General features: G+C 54.7%; 1 protein-coding gene across 1 annotated transcript; it reads left to right on the top strand.

Moving 5' to 3' along the window:
* Positions 1-2517: 2517 nt before the first annotated feature.
* LOC127041916 (gametocyte-specific factor 1-like) lies at positions 2518-13529 on the top strand (the record flags this gene model as incomplete). Its single annotated transcript, XM_050935672.1, has 4 exons — positions 2518-2533; positions 7905-8002; positions 9449-9575; positions 13440-13529. Coding segments are annotated over exons 2-4 (310 nt in total), but the record flags the coding sequence as incomplete, so codon positions are not given.
* Positions 13530-15462: the final 1933 nt, after the last annotated feature.

Genomic DNA, 15462 nt, shown 5'->3' with positions numbered 1-15462 from the left:
TTGGGGGAGTTTCGGTGCTCCAGGCTGAGCACCAGCCACCCCAAACTCATCCCCCGCTTGCCCGGCTCAGGCCGGGCAGCAAAGAACCGGAGGCTCATGCACGCTGACATCCCCACACGCCTCTGTTCTTCCCTGGGGCCTGCCTGTTTCCCCGCATGCACCTAGGAGCAGCGAGAAAGCCACCAGCTCCATTTGCCTGTCTCCTTCCCCTTCCTCAGCTGAGGCCACCCTCCCTTCTCTGGCCACGCTGCCCCCCCGCCATGGCTCCTCCGGCCGTGCCGTGCTGCCTCCGCGCCCCCCCCACCCATGGCTCCTCCGGCCACACTGCTTGCTGCAATGCTGCACCCCGTCTCGCTCCTCTGGCCATGCTGCCCCTCTCTCCATGGCTCCTCCAGCCGTGCTGTGCCACCCCCGCGGCCCCCCTCCCATGGCTTCTCCGGCCGCGCTGCCCCCCTCCCCATGGCTCCTCCAGCCATGCCGCCCCCGCGCCGCCCCAATGACTCCTCCGTACGTGCTGCCCTCACTTGCCTGCAGGAGCCCAGCGCTGGCCCAGCAGGCCAAGCTTCAGAGTGGAGCGTGGGCCCTGCCTGCAAGTGCCATGGTAACCCCTAACTAAGGCACCACTTTTGGAAAATGTGCTAAGGAGAAGCAGCTGCTTCCCTTGCACCCCCCCAGCTATGCTACTGGCCCTGTTGCGGATCCACAGATCTATAGCCAGCCTGTAACCAATCCCTTAGGAGTGACCCTGGTAGTGTGCCGGGCCCCATGGACCCGTATAGTTCCACAGGGCCAGGCCCATGGCTTCCATGACTCCAGAACTCGACCCTTCTCTCTCACAGAGAAACCAGCCAAGCCAGACCCTTGTCAGAGGCTTGTACTGATGTTGTCCGCTTCAGGGCCTGGCGCTCTCAGGGAGGATTTGAAGTGACACCAGCAACCTTTCAAAACAGAGCAGGGTTTTTAGTGAACTGGAACCCAGCATGGGAAGTCCTTAGGTCAGCATAGAGAGAAATAAAATTAAAGACAAAGTCCATCTGGCCAAGCAAGAGCAATCCACCGGCCAAGTGCTCAGGACACCAGTTCTGATTCTGGCTCTCTGTCTCGACCTAGGTGAGAGCAAGCCAGGCTCTTCCAAAAGCCAGCTCTGATTCCCTTCCTCCATCTCTTACTGGAGATTAAAATCCTTTGTCTTCAGGCAGAGCCACCCTGAGTTTACATACTGCCTGCCTGAGTTTCTCACACTGTAGTGTCAATTGTTCAGTCCCTGGGGCTTCCACTGGCTTTTCAGATTCTGTCTTGTTATGGGTGAGTTCCCACCAGTTCCTTAAGGACTCATCCTGCCACCCCAGACAGTGACTTAACTCTTTTTTACCCACTGGGTAGCAAAGCAAAGTACAGAAAGAAACCGCAGTACAGGCAGGAGTCATAAAAATATTACAGAACGTTCCCACTTTGCCACGGGCCCTGGCTGGCAGTGCCAGGAAAGAGGTGAAGACTGAGCTGAGCTGTTTGCGGGGCAGTGTGAGAATCTTCCACTGCCATTTGCATGCTGGGGGATAAATGAACGAGCCTCCAATGCTGACTCTGTGATGCCTTCCACTGTCAATATCACCACACACATTGGCTCACTGGCCAGTTGATCATGGTGTACATCACAAGAGCACCCAGGGACATAGGTCAGATTAGGGCCCTGTCATGCCAGGTGCTGCACAGACATAGAGCAAGAGACCTCCCTGCCCCAGGGGCTTAACAGTCTGGACAGGACAGACACCGGGTGGGTGGGGAAACGGAGGACATGCAACTTGCCTAAGTCACACAGCAGGCCAGGGAACAGAAGCCAGGTCTGAGAACTCCCGAGTCCCAGGCCAGTGCTCTTCCCACTGAGCATCACTGTCTGCCTGACTTATTTGCTGATCCCAAGAGGCACTAGGGAGCCAGACTGTCAATAGCCAGGATCCCAGGACTGACTTGCATTCCCTTGGAATCTATCACAATTGCCTGGCACCCACCAGGGCTCTCTAGGGAAACCACAGGGATCTCCCATCCAGGCCCTGACCCAGTACAGCCCTACTGAACGAGGGGAGCACCTAGGCCCCAGCCCAAGCTGGCATTAAGGTGTCCCCGTGTTGTCTGCATACACCACACAACTCCTGTAGGATGATGTCACTGAGCATTCTGAAAGCTCCTTTGCCATTGGCCAGGCCCTCAGTGACATCAAGTTCCAGAACTTAAACCATGCAGCTGTTTGTCCTTGATTCCATGGGAATGGGAGAGCCCCATCCCTGCACAGGGACCCCTAGTCTGAGCCAAGTAAGGAGCCATTTAAGCCGGCCATAGCCACCTCCAAGGGGAACTTGTGTTCATACTTGGGAAGAGATTGAGGGGAGGATTTTATCTAAGAGATAAGGTAGGAATTTGCCCTCACCTGTGCTAAATAAGTGGCCTATAAAAGGGGCTGATCTCTGCTTAATGAGCAGAGCAGCTGTGGCTGGTTAGTCTGGCAGGGAGGATTTCTGTGAGGTGGTGAGTATAGGTAAGACTTTGTGGGAAGAGTTATGGTGGGGTGAGATCAAGGTTTGGTGTTTAAAACTAGCCTGAGAAATGCTTAAAGTGATTATGTCTCTGGGATTCTTTAGTTGGTGTCTGGTTTCTAGCTCTAACGCTGGCCTCTCTTTACTCAGAGGTTAGGGGCTGGAAGGGGGAGTAGCTGCTGTGGAAGCCTCCTCCTGAGAAAACTGGAGGTAAGTGGGTGTTGAAAAAACTAAAGGCAACCCAAGCTTCTGAAGTGAGTGGCATCACTACTTGTGTTGAGATCTTGGGAAGGAGGGGGTAGAGAGCTAGCAAAGGCTTTTACAATATATTCAGGGGGAGGCTTTCTAGCCCCCTTAGCTGTTGAAGCTGTGATAACAGCAATACCTATGTTTTCTACTGAGCCAAAACACCTATGTAGCTCAAAGTGCTTGATACTTGGTAACAGAGCAGTGCAATGTGTCCCCATTTCATGGCTGTAATGCTGCAGTCTGTGTGCTGGGCTATGAGTCAGGTCCTTAGGGTGACCAGATAGCAAATGTGAAAAACTGGGATGAAGGTTGGTGGTAATAGGAACCTATATAATAAAGATCCAAAATTTGGGACATCTGGTCACCCGGTCACCCTGCAGGTCCTTGGGCTGACCCACTAAGGCAGGAGTTCATTGAAGATTAGGGTTGGAAGCAATCTCAAGAGGTCATCTAGTCTAACCCCCTGCTCAAAGCAGGACTAACACCAACTAAATCATATCAGCCAGGGCTTTGTCAAGCTGGGCCTTTTCCTTTAAGGATGGAAATTCCACTGTCTCCCTAGGTAACCCATTCTAGTGCTTCGCCACCTTCCTAGTGAAATAGTGTTTCCTAATATCCAACCTAGACTTCCCTGACTGCCACTTCAGACCATTGCTTCTTGTTCTGTCATCTACCACCACTGAGAACAGCCTAGCTCAGGGGTGGGCAAACTACAGCCCATGGGCCAGAACTGGCCTGTGAGCTCCTACTGGGAAGTGGGGTCTGGGGCTTGCCCTGCTCTGGTGATCCAGTTGGGGTGCTGGGTTAGGGGCTGCACCATGTGGCTCCTGGAAGCAGCAGCATGGCCCTGCTCTGGCTCCTACATGTTTCATTAGCCCCCTCTGGCACTCCAATAGGAGCTGCAGGAGCAGTGTCTGCAGATGGGGCAAGGTGCAGCGCTACCTGGCCGCACCTCTGTGTAGGAGCCAGAGAGGGGACATGCTACTACTTCTGGGAGCTGCTTGAGGTAAGTGCCACTCAGAGACTGCAAGCTTGGGAACCTCCCCTGCCCCAGCCCTGATCCCCCTCCTCCTCCTCTCCAAACCCCTCAATCCCAGACTGGAGCACCCTCCTACACCCCAAAAGCCTCATCTCCAGTCATGGGTGGCAAGTTTGTAGAAATTTTGGTGGTGCCCAGAACCTGCCCCCACCTGCCTAAGGCTCTGGGAGGGGGCTTGGGGTGGGAGGTCTGGGGTGCAGATTCTGGGCTGGGGATTAGGGTGCAGGATGCAGGCTTTAGCGATGGAGTTTGGGTGCTGGGTGCAGGGGGTGGGTGTGAAGGGGGAGGGTGTGCATCCCCTGGGAGGGAGTGTGAGGATAGGAGGGAGTGCAGGGGTGAGGGCTGTGGGGCTGAGGATGAGGGATTCATGATGCAGGAGGGGGCTCAGGGCTGGGGCGGAGGATTAGCGCATGAGGATTCTGGCTGGGGCTGGGGGATGAGGGGTTCATGATGTGGGGGGACCCAAGGCTGGGGCAGAGGATCAGGGCTCTGGCAGGGGCTGAGGATTAGGGGATGAGGGCTCTGGCTGGGGATGAGGATTAGGGTGCGGGGGGATGAGGGCTCTGGCTGGGGATGAGGATTAGGGTGCGGGGGGATGAGGGCTCTGGATGAGGATTAGGGTGCGGGAGGGGATGAGGGCTCTGGCTGGGGATGAGGGTTTGGGGCCTGGGAGAGGCTCAGGGCTAGGGCGGAAGGGCAGGGTAAGGGCAGCCTGCCTTGCCAGTAGGGTGTGGCAGGCACTAGGACCCTGGGGCAGCAGACAGCAGTTCTGCCGGGAGCCGCTCTACTCCAGGAGCATGAGCAGGCAGGGGTGCGGCGCAGCGCTGCTTTTGGTCAGGCAGGGGTGCGGCGCAGCAGGGGAGGTGGGTGGCAGGCAGGGGCTGGGACCTGCTCCAGGCAGGGACATGGCGGGGCAGGGGGGGACCTGCGGGGGCCAGGGCCCGATCCAGGCAGGGCCAGGGGAGAGACCCAGCTCCAAATATTGCTGGAGCAGGGCCCCCAGCCCTGAATATTCCTGGAGCCCGAGCACCGCAAATGTGTATAACCTGCCGCCTGTGTCTCCAGTCCCACCCCAGAGCCCTCATCCCCTCCTGCACCCCAACCCCAATTTTGTGAACATTCATGGCCCACCAAACAATTTCTATTCCGTGATGTGGACCTCAGGCCAAAAAGTTTGCCCACCCTGACCTAACTCCATCCTCTTTGGAACCCCCCTTTTGGTAGCTGAAGGCTGCTATCAAATCCCCCCTCGCTCTTCTCTTCTGCAGACTAAATAATCCCACTTCCCTCAGCCTCCTCTCTTAAATCATGTGCTCCAGCTCCCTAATCATTGTCTCTGCCCTCTGCTGGTGTAGTTGGGGGGCCCAAAACTAAGTGCAATACTCTAGATGTGGCCTCCCCAGTTCTCAATCATTTCTTTCTGAGCCCCCCACAACATCCTCGTTTAAAAACTTGTACCACAACAACGGCCTTTTCTGCATATAAAAGCCAGGACCAGCATTAGGGGGTCGCAAGCAGGGCAATTGCCCAGGGCCCTATGCCACAGGGCTTCGTGTGAAGAGAAGTTGCTCAAGCTTCAGCTTTAGCCCTGGTTGGCGGGGCTTGGAGCCGCTGACTTCCACCCCATGCGGTGGAGCTTTGGCTTTCCACGTGCCAGCAAGGCTAATGCTGGCCCTGCTTGGTGGGCACCCTGGACCCCTGGCTGAGAACCACTGCTGTAAGGCACTGGGGACCTGATCTGCCCTGCCTAGCCCCAGGCATCAATGCAAAGTGGCTGTTAAATGCCACTAGCCCAGGATGGCTTTACAATGCTATGAAATGACAGCATGATTCACAAGACAGGTCTGGTGGGCCCTCTGCAAGCAGCATGGTTCTTGTTGGTGCTACTTTCATGGCTGTGTCCAGAGGCAAATCTACTGCTAGAGTCGTGACTGGGGAAGGAAATTCTCCCCCTCTCCCTGCCCCTTCAAAGCTTTTGCCAGAAGCCTTGCTTTATTCCCCCTCCCACAGTTATCTGTGTGGATAAAGCACTGGACTGGGACTCAACAAACCTGGGCTCTATTCCCCATGCTGCCACTGGCCCGTTGGGTGACCCTGAGCAAGTCCTTCCCCTCCATGTGCCTCCAATGTCCATTGATAAAATATTGCAGAGCACGATGAAAGAGTGAGGTATTTATGATGTTGGGGAGGGAGAGAGGGGCATCCCTTGGCTTAGCTATAATGGTATAACATTAGATTAGCCCTGCCAGTCAGCTTCCCAGCGTAGCCAAGGAACACTGCTCAAATGGAGCACGATTCTCTTAGTGCTTTGCACATGCATTAGGGCGGATCCCCACTGGGTGTCTCTGGAGAACCTTCAGGAGTCCTTATGATACAGAAAGCAGCACTTAGCACTGCAAACACTCTCCACTTGGGCCATGGCTACACTGGAAACTCAGAGTGCTGCCACAGGCAGGGCTGCCCAGAGGATTCTGGGGCCGTCCACGGCAGGTGCCTGCGGATGGTCCGCTGGTCCCGTGGCTCCGGTGGAGCATCCGCAGGCATACCTGCGGGAGGTCCACCGCAGCCGTGGGACCAGCAAGCGGCAGGGCGCCCCCCCCGCGCGGCGAAATGTCTAGAGCCGGCCCTGTTTGGCGGCGGGGGGCCCTTCTGTTCCGGGACCCACCGCCGAAGTGCCCCGAAGACCCGTGGCGGGGGCCCTCTGCCGGCGAGTTACCGCCGAAGCAGGACCTGCTGCCGAAGTGCAGCCCGCTCTTCGGTGGTAATTCGGTGGCAGGGGACCCCTGCTGCAGGTCTTCGGGGCACTTTGGCGGCGGGTCCTGGAACGGAAGGGCCCCCCACCACCGAATGACTGCCGAAGACCGGGTTGCGCTTCAGCGGCAGGTCCCGCTTCGGCGGTAATTCGCTGGCGGGGGGTCCTTCCCCCCGGAGCAGAAGGTCCCCCCCGCCGGCAAAGACCAGGAGCGGAAGAAGCTCTGGGGCCCGGCCCCGCAAGAGTTTTCCAGGCCTCCTGGAGCAAGTGAAGGACCCCACTCCAGGGGCCCCAAAAAACTCTTGTGGGGGCCCCTGCGGAGCCCCGGGGCAAATTGCCCCTCTTGCCCCCCCCCCGGGTAGCCCTGGCCACAGGAGCGCTTCCATGGCAACCTTTGAAGTGCGAGTGTGGAGCACTGCAAATAGTCCACCTCCATGAGGGGATTAGCTTGCAGAGGTTTACACTGGTTCTTTACAACAGTGTTTTCTCTCACTCCTGAGCAAGAAAGTTGCGTCGCTGTAAAGTGCCAGTGTAGCCCTATCCTTGGAGACAGACTGGGACCTGGCCTACACTTAAAACTGAGGTGGCCACAGCAAAGGTGCTGGAGGAGGTGGCTTTCCTGGAGCGACAGGAGGAGTCTGTCTCACAGCGTAGGCTGTGTCTGAGCTGTGAAGTTACGCCAGCATAATTACAGCCCCGTGGTTACGCTGCTATAGACCAGTGGTTCTCAACCTATTTACTGTTGTGGGCTGCATCCAATACTACCTGTGTGGCCCTGAGGATGTCATATGGACTGCAGCTCTGGGCTCATTGGGCCACGCAGGCTGAGAGCCACTGCTATAGACACTGTAGTGCAGACCAGCCCTGGCGCTTCAATAGCTGTCTGCATCTCCAGCTGGGTGTCGTCTGAAATGTCCATTTCTTTTGGTGATAACCATGCTCCCAGCCTTGTCTGCCTGCTGGTGTGTCTGAAACGGATCTTTGCCAGCTCCCCGCCATCCCCATGGCAGGTGGGCACTGCTACCAATGCCTGTGGCTCTTGCCTTGACTCTATGGAGCCTGGTGTCTAGCTAACACCCCAGCTCCTGGAGATGTGATGCTGGGAGGATGCTGCTGGCCTTCAGTTACCTATGGTCAGGCCTTGTTGTAAGGGCGTGGCTGGTCCCTCACTGGGGTTCCTGGGTTGACCCTCTCCCGATACCCAAAGGAAAGGGCCAGTGAGAGCTCGAGATCCTGAGACTGACAGTCCATAAAGCCAATGAAAGCATCACCCCAGGCAGCCTACCCCTCTTTCTGGCCTCACTAACTGTATCATGTGGCTTCTATTATGAAGGTGTGATGGATCCTGAGCGGCTCATCCCGTGCCCCTATGACAAAAATCACCAGATCCGAGCCTCCAGGTTCCCCTACCACTTGGTCAAATGCAAAGAGGTAAGAGCAAACTACTCAGTGGGACAGAGTCTGAGGTGCCCAGAGGAGATGGCCATCTGTCTTTGTTCCCTGCAACTATTTTCCTCTGCCTCCAGTGCAAACCCCAAATGGGAAATGACTGCCTGGGAAGGAGCACTGCAGAAAAGGACCTGGGGTTTATAGTGGATCACGGACTAAATATGAGTCACAATGTAATACTATTCTGCAATGTAACAGCAGGAGTATTTTTGTAAGCAAGACCGAAGTAATTCTTCACCTGTACTCAACACTAATAAGGCCTGAGCTGGAGTATTGAGTCCCATTCTAGGCCTCTCACTCCAGGAAAGATGTAGACAAATTGGAGACAGTCCAGAGGAGAAAAACATAACCTGCAAGGAACAGTTGAGAAAATTGGGTTTGTTTAGTCTGGAGAAGGGAGGTTGCTAATACGTCTTGAAGTAGGTGAAAGTTGTTATAAAGAGCAGAGTGATGAATTGTTCTGTCCTTGGTGGATAAGGGGAACAAGAAATAATGGGCTTATATTGCAGCAAGGCAGGGTAAGGATTATCTAGGGAGACTTTTTAAGAATGGGTTAGATGTCTAGCCCAGGTGTTTAATACTTAGTCCTGACTCCATGCAAGGGATGGACTAGATGACCTATCAAGGTCCCTTCCAGACCTGCATTTGTGAGTCTCACACTTGGAGCTTATCTTCACTGCCCAGTAAACTCAGGTGTTGCCCCTACCCTGGCTCCTGTCCATCCACACAAACCCTCTGTCCCATCATAGAATATCAGGTTTGGAAGGGACCTCAGGAGGTTATCTAATCCAACCCCCTGCTCAAAGCAAGACCAATCCCCAGACAGATCTTTTGCCCCAGATCCTTAAATGGGCCCCCTCAAGGACTGAGCTCACAACCCTGGGTTTAGCAGGCCAATGCTCAAACCACTAAGCTATTCCCCTCCCCCCGTATGTGGTGGTGCTGCTGCTTCTTCACACTTGAGTGAGCCCAGCTCAAAGTGGAGTAAGAAAGAGTCTGATTGCTTCTCTTGGGAATCTGCCCTCTCTGCACCGAAGAGCCAGACTTAACCTGACAGTCCTCTAATGCTTTCCCATAATTCACTGGGGGTAAAATCATAGAACAGCTCAGCTGAGAACCAGCAGTACACCCCCTCCTGTGTGTGTGTGCGCGTGTCCCCCCAAGATGAGAGCCTTGAATGAGTGAGTGTGGCCCCAGCAACTTGGGCAGGGCTCTGTGGTCTGGCTGTTCACCTGGGCTAGGCCAGCCCAAATGCTGATCGTTTGCAGTTGTCCCTTGGAGACACCTGTACTTCAGGGCAGCTTGGATCCAGGCCTGCCCTGTGGCAGCAGGGCCCCTTAGTGAGGTTACACTAATGTCCCTTTAGGATACTCTGGCAGTACCTCCTGGCTGTCTCTGCATAGCGGCATCTTGTGGCTTCTCTTCCAGAATAACAAGAAAAGAGCCAAAGAGCTGGCCACGTGCCCCTACAATGCTCGCCACAAAGTCCCAAAGCAGGAGCTCCAGCTGCACATCTCCACCTGCACAGACAACCAGGAACCAGAGCTGTTCAGTGGTAAGCTGGGGCGGGGGGTGCAAGAGGTGCACGCCTGCTTTAATACACGTCTGCTCCTGCTGACTGACTTGACCTGCCCCAGCCTAGGGAGGCTGGTCTAGGGCATTTTGCTCTGGACACCAGCACAAGCCCCAAGCAATCTGTAGCTCATGGGATGAGTGTAGGTATGCACACAACTGCTGTGGGTGCACTTGCTCTGAGCAAGGCTGAGCGCTGTTGCCCAGCACATCCTTCTGTTCCATCACAGTGCTGGTGTAAGGGGACTTGTCCCCTTACTAATATTCATAGAATATCAGGGTTGGAAGGGACCTCGAGGTCATCTAGTCCAACCCCCTGCTCAAAGCAGGACCAAGCCCCAGACAGATTTTTTGCCCCAGATCCCTAAATGAGCCCCCTTAAGGACTGAACTCGCAACCCTGGGTTCAGCAGGCCAATGCTCAAACCACTGAGCTCTCCCTCTCCTGGTGGGGGTGTTTTGGTTGTTAGCTCCCAGTACCACAGAAAGGGGAAGGGTCGATGGGAAACCAGGACCCTGAGACTGACAGTCCCCAGGGGCAATGGGGAGAGGCCAATGCTCCAGGTCAGCCTAATGGGCGGGGCAGGGCAGGCTAGTCATGGGGTCAGGAGAGCAGGGTGGGTCCCATTCTCTGGGTGAGCTGGAATTGCCTGGATTAGGCAGAGTGGGGCTGAGCTAAGGAGGGAGCAGGGGCCCAAGCTGAGCTGGGGAGCAGAGCTGTGCCTGATCCAGAGAGGCCAGAAAAGCAGCCCAGGGAGCTGGAGGCAGAGCAGCAGTCAGGCTGAGGCAGAGTGATGGAGCTGGGGCTGGAGCAGTCTGGAGCTGGGTGTGGAGAGCAAGAGGGGGACGACCCTGGGCAGTGGGCCCAGCCCAGGGAGATGCCTCAGCCAAGAGGCTCTGCAGGCCAGACTTGAAGAGGGATTGTAACCCCGATAGGGTGGGGGTGATGCTAGGAAGAAGGGTCCTGCCACCTAGATCCTGAGGCTACCTCCAGAGCAAGTATCCAACCCACAGCATCCCTGCAGCACAGCCAGGGCCTGAGAAGGCGGCTTGGGACCTACAAGGAACAGACTGTGAACTGCCCTGACATCCCAGAGACACTGTTTGTGAAGTTCCCTGCCACAGAGCGGGGTGATGTTTCCTTTAACCTTCCCATTTTTCCTTATTCCTTTTTAAACTAATTGCTGATCTAAATAAACTGTATTTGCTTTAAATCCTATGTAGTGATCAGTGGGTTAGGGAAGAGTCCAGTGCGGAGGAAGTACCCCAGACTGGGGACACCCTAGTCCCTGTCCTAGGTGACCACAGCAAGGTTGGAGATAGAGCCCCCTCACCCCCAACCCCCAGGAATCCTGGGCCCAGCCTTGTTGGGGTTACGAGGACTCTGCCAGACAGAAGAGTGCATGGGGAGTCCTTGAGGACAGAGAGGCCTCTGGGTAAAGGAAGTGGGAGCGAGGACTCAGATCCTTCCACTAGCCCATTTCACAGTGCAGACACCAGGAAAGTTCCCTACAGTAGCAGGACCATTCCCCTGCTTACACTGGTAGCAGCAGCAGGTGTTGGCTTAGCTGCACTAGTATAAATTTTGAACATGCAGAGTTTGCTATAGTGGCTGAAGTCCCAGCACAGAACAGGAGTTGGCTAGAAATCCCTTGCCCCTCTGCAATGTCCATGGCCAGCTGTTCATTTCGGGCTGGCTAAGGAAATATCCTCATGGCTGGCTTGGAGATGTGGTCACTGCCTGGCACAGTGGGGCAGGTTACCTGGTGTGACGAAGTGGGAATGTTCATGCAGTTTTCTCTGAATACTGTGTGGGTGCCTGAGTTTCCCCTGGGAGAAGGGGGTGTGATTGTTGCAGAGCCCTAGAGGGCAGATGTGGTGCTGTCTGGACAGAAAATGGCTGACACTGTCTCCTGGCAGCTAATAACCTGGGCCCCTCCTCTACAAAGGTGCCAGCTGAAGGTGTTGGAGAACAAAGATCAGGTGACCTCCTGGCCTGGGAAAGGGGCAAAGCCTGGAGGAGGAGGGGCTGGCGAGTTGCAGTTTGGGGCTGGCTGGGGCCATGGAGTGAGTGCAGATGTGGGGGTCTGGCTCACTGCCCCCCAAAATAGACCCACCTGAGGGGTCCTGTACTCTGTACCTACCAGCTCTGTTTTACTGGCTGGCTGAGTCACGTCTCACTGTGAAGTTGGGGTGCAGGACCCTCTGGCTTCCCCAGGACCCCGCCCAGGTGGACCCGCTGTGGAAAGCGCACAGAGGTGGAGGATGCTGAATGCTCCAAGGTCAGACCCAGGAAGGGGAAGCCATGTGAGCTTCTTGCCCAGAAGACAGTCTGCTCACAGAGCGAAGACTTCACCAGAGTCCTGACTGGCTTTGTGGGGAGCAGTTCCAGAGCATCGCCCGGGGACTCCATGACACCTGGCATCACTGAAGAGTCGTGGTCTCTACCATCTGCTCACAGGGGCGGGAGCTACTGACCAGAGGGAGTCAGGGACAGCCTGCAAACCCGCATCCAGTGAGTGGAGCACTAGGGGCCAGTGTTCCTGAAGTGTCCAACAGCAGGCTCAGGGTGTTGGGCCCTGCTGAACAGCTAACTAGGTGCTGAGGAGAGCCAGTGGGGAACATCAGTGAAGCATTTTTGTCAGAACACTGATCTCTGTGAATGCCTCATGGGGAAGGATTCCTTGGGCTTTGACACACACTGCAATTTGGAAAATCTGAGTCCCATCCTTTTGGCTCTTGAAACCAGAGAATCCATTTTTCTGGTTCAAAATCAGGGCTGGCTCCAGGCACCAGTCAACCAAGCACTGCTTGGGGCAGCACCTTGGGGCAGGGTGGTGCTCGGGTTGGTTTGTTTGCTTTGGCGACACGGCTCTCAGGGGGGCGGGGGCTTTGGGCAGTGCGGTGCTTGGGTGGGGTCTTGCGTGGCATGGTGCTTGGGGGGGTAGGAACTTGGTGTGGTGCTCAGGGGGCAGGGTCTTTGGGCGGTGCGGTGTTTCGGGGGCTTGCATGGCGCTCAGAGGAGGGGTGGGGGCTTCCGGTGGCACTCGTGGGGGCGGGACAGTGGGCCGGCACTCTTCTTTTTTGCTTGGGATGGTAAAAAAAGTTAGAGCCAGCCCTGTTCAAAATGACCGTTTGAAACGAATCCATAGTTAAACAAAACATTTTCACTTGAACCAAATTGGGGCGTGGGGGGGGGAACTAGCTGATAAACTTGATGGATTTTTTTTTTTTGTTTGGCTTTTACTGTGTCCCTCTTTGGGACAGGAAACTCACATTTCCTTGGGCAGGAATTGTCTTTCCTGTCCCAGCTGTGATGAGAACCTGGCCCCACGGCTGTGCTGAGAACTCTGGAGATCAGTGTGTGTACTGATCCCCTTAGGGCCGATGGCATCAGCTCTACATGAGCCCCATTTATAGCAGTGGAACCATATTGGCCCCATTGTGTAATGTCAGGGTGATTGTGGAGAGTTCTCTGGTCTTCCCAACTAGGGCTATAGGAGCCAACACTCAGCTTCTCAAGCTGTTTGACTTTAAAAGGCTTCTCCATTCTGTGCATGGCAGGAACTTGGGGGAAGATGAGCTTGTGCCCTGGGGAACAAAGGCTGTCCAGCTGGCTGGAGTGAGCTGGGGCCAGCAGAGGAGAGTAGAGACTCTGGGCACATTTCAGTCTGACCTGGGCCTGGCTAAAATCTGCTTCACTAAGGAGCATCTCCAGTTGTAATGCTGGGCCTCTGGCTAACAGAACTGAGCCCTGATCCATGTAGACAACCATGTTTCAATCCTAGACAAGCTACCCTGCTTCTCCTCTTCCTTCCAGTCCTGTAACATGTCTCCTCTGCTTGCAGGGACATCAATGACTTTCAGTCCCAAGAAGGAACAGAAAGAGACCCCAAGATCCTGGCAGTGTCCCCCCTGCCAGGAGGACTGGGAGGCAGGTGAGTATCCATGAAGAAACTCTTGTCTCAGTCACTGGCATGTGACACCTATGGCTTACAGGACTTGACTGAGGCTGTGGTGCTATAGTGTCGGTACCTACTGCAATAGTGAAATGGGTTTTTCAGTCCTTGTAGTTAATCCACCTCCTCAAGGATGCAGCTAGGTCAGTGGAAGAGGTCTTTCATTGACCCACCAGAGTCTATACCAGGGTTTAAATTGGCTTAACTACATCTCTCAAGGGATGAATGCTTCACACTCCGAAGGGATATAGCAAGGTCGGTGTAAGTTTTAGTGTAGACCAGGCCTTAGAGCGTGAAACCACACACCATGCTGCCTTTAGCATTACCAGTCACTACTGTACCTTGTCTGCGCATGGAAGCTGACTGGCATAGCTATGGTCTAAAACAGTGATTCAGTGATACTTGCCTGAGTGTTTCAGAATCCATGACTTCAATTCCAGAATAATTCATGTGCTTCATAAGTGAAGTAATCCTGGAATAAAATCATGCTTGTTTTGAAATAGTGCCCAAATGAGGTGGGGGCTATTATCCCAGAATAGCTACTCTGGTCAAATCCCCCTGCAGATAACCCAGATTTGACCACTGTGGACTTTTGCTTTAAATAAAATTAAAGGTTTGGTGTTTGTGGTGGCTAGTGTTTCACTCGACCAGTTTAACCCATGCTAAAGTACGACTGCTTTGTCTTGACTCGTTTATTAAACTACGCTGTATAATGCAATACTTACCAGCTTTAAATTCTAAACAAGGTGTCCAGTGGGCAGGGGTCTGAGGGGGTGTGGTTAACGTCAAATCCTACTATGGCCAAAGTATGCTGTAGCTGGCAAGGCTGTGTCTGCGCTTGGGGGACACTGGCAGGCTTACCCCCTGCTGAGCTCCTTTGCCCCGCTGAGCTCCCGCAGCTTCAATATGATTGGAATTTGACATCAAGGCTCTGGGGCTGCAGGTTTAATATGGTGGCACTTTGTTCCAGGAGCTGAGGTTTCTCCTGTGCCTGCTGGCTTATCCAAAGCAGTGGGAATCTCTTCCCTGAAACCCCATAGCATGGACAAGGCCAGATCCCCTGCTACTAAAATCAGTGAGCGCAACCACTGGCTCCTCTGGGACAGGACTGAGCCTTCCTGCTGGCTCTTGCATAAGTAGTTAAGACATTTCAAGGGACCATTCATGGTGAAGTGGCCTGTTAACACCCCTCCAATCATAAGGGGGAAGGCAGCTGTGGGGGAGGGGGAGCTGTCAGTGGATTATAGCTCCAGTCTCTCTCTCCAGTCTATGATTTTTAGTGTCTAGCGGAGTTAGGAATTTCAGCTTTCAGGCTCTTCTTTTGCAGGGGTTGTGCAGGCTTCATCTGAGGACAAGGACTGAGAGGCTGGATACCGAGGACTTGTCCACAGCTTGTGTAGTCACAGAAGAGTGCTAGGAAAGAGCTCTCCCAATGCTCTAAAAAACCCGACTCCCTGAGGGGTGTGGCTACCAGTTCTGGTGCATAGACTGTACTAGCATGCTACAGTGCTGAGCCATGCAGTGGGGAGGGGGAAGTGTTTTTTCACACTCCAAGCAAGAAAGTTGCAGTGCTGTGAAGTGCCAGCGTAGACCAGCCCAGAGTGTTCTTAGCTTATCTTCTGTGAGTTCATTTGACAGCCTCATGGCTGGCTGGCTTCACCCACGGTGGTGGTGGTGGTGATGTTTAATGCCTGTGTGATCCAGCGCACATCTAGAACCCCTGGATCTTGAAAGCGGAGCTGGGGGTGGGGGAGCGGGGTTGCAACTGTTTGGACAGGGTGCGGTGCTGCTTTGAGTTGGTGTCCTGGTCTGTGGGGAGCTTGCTTCTGATGATCTTGGAAAGGCTGGAGAGTCTGAAGAGCAGAAAAAGGAGTTCAGGAAAAATCTTTCCTGGCGAGGTCCCCACTGAGGA

This window comes from Gopherus flavomarginatus (assembly GCF_025201925.1).
Source record: "Gopherus flavomarginatus isolate rGopFla2 chromosome 16 unlocalized genomic scaffold, rGopFla2.mat.asm SUPER_16_unloc_1, whole genome shotgun sequence".
Classification (NCBI taxonomy): Eukaryota; Metazoa; Chordata; order Testudines; family Testudinidae; genus Gopherus; species Gopherus flavomarginatus.
This window is presented reverse-complemented; position numbering and strand designations above follow the sequence as displayed.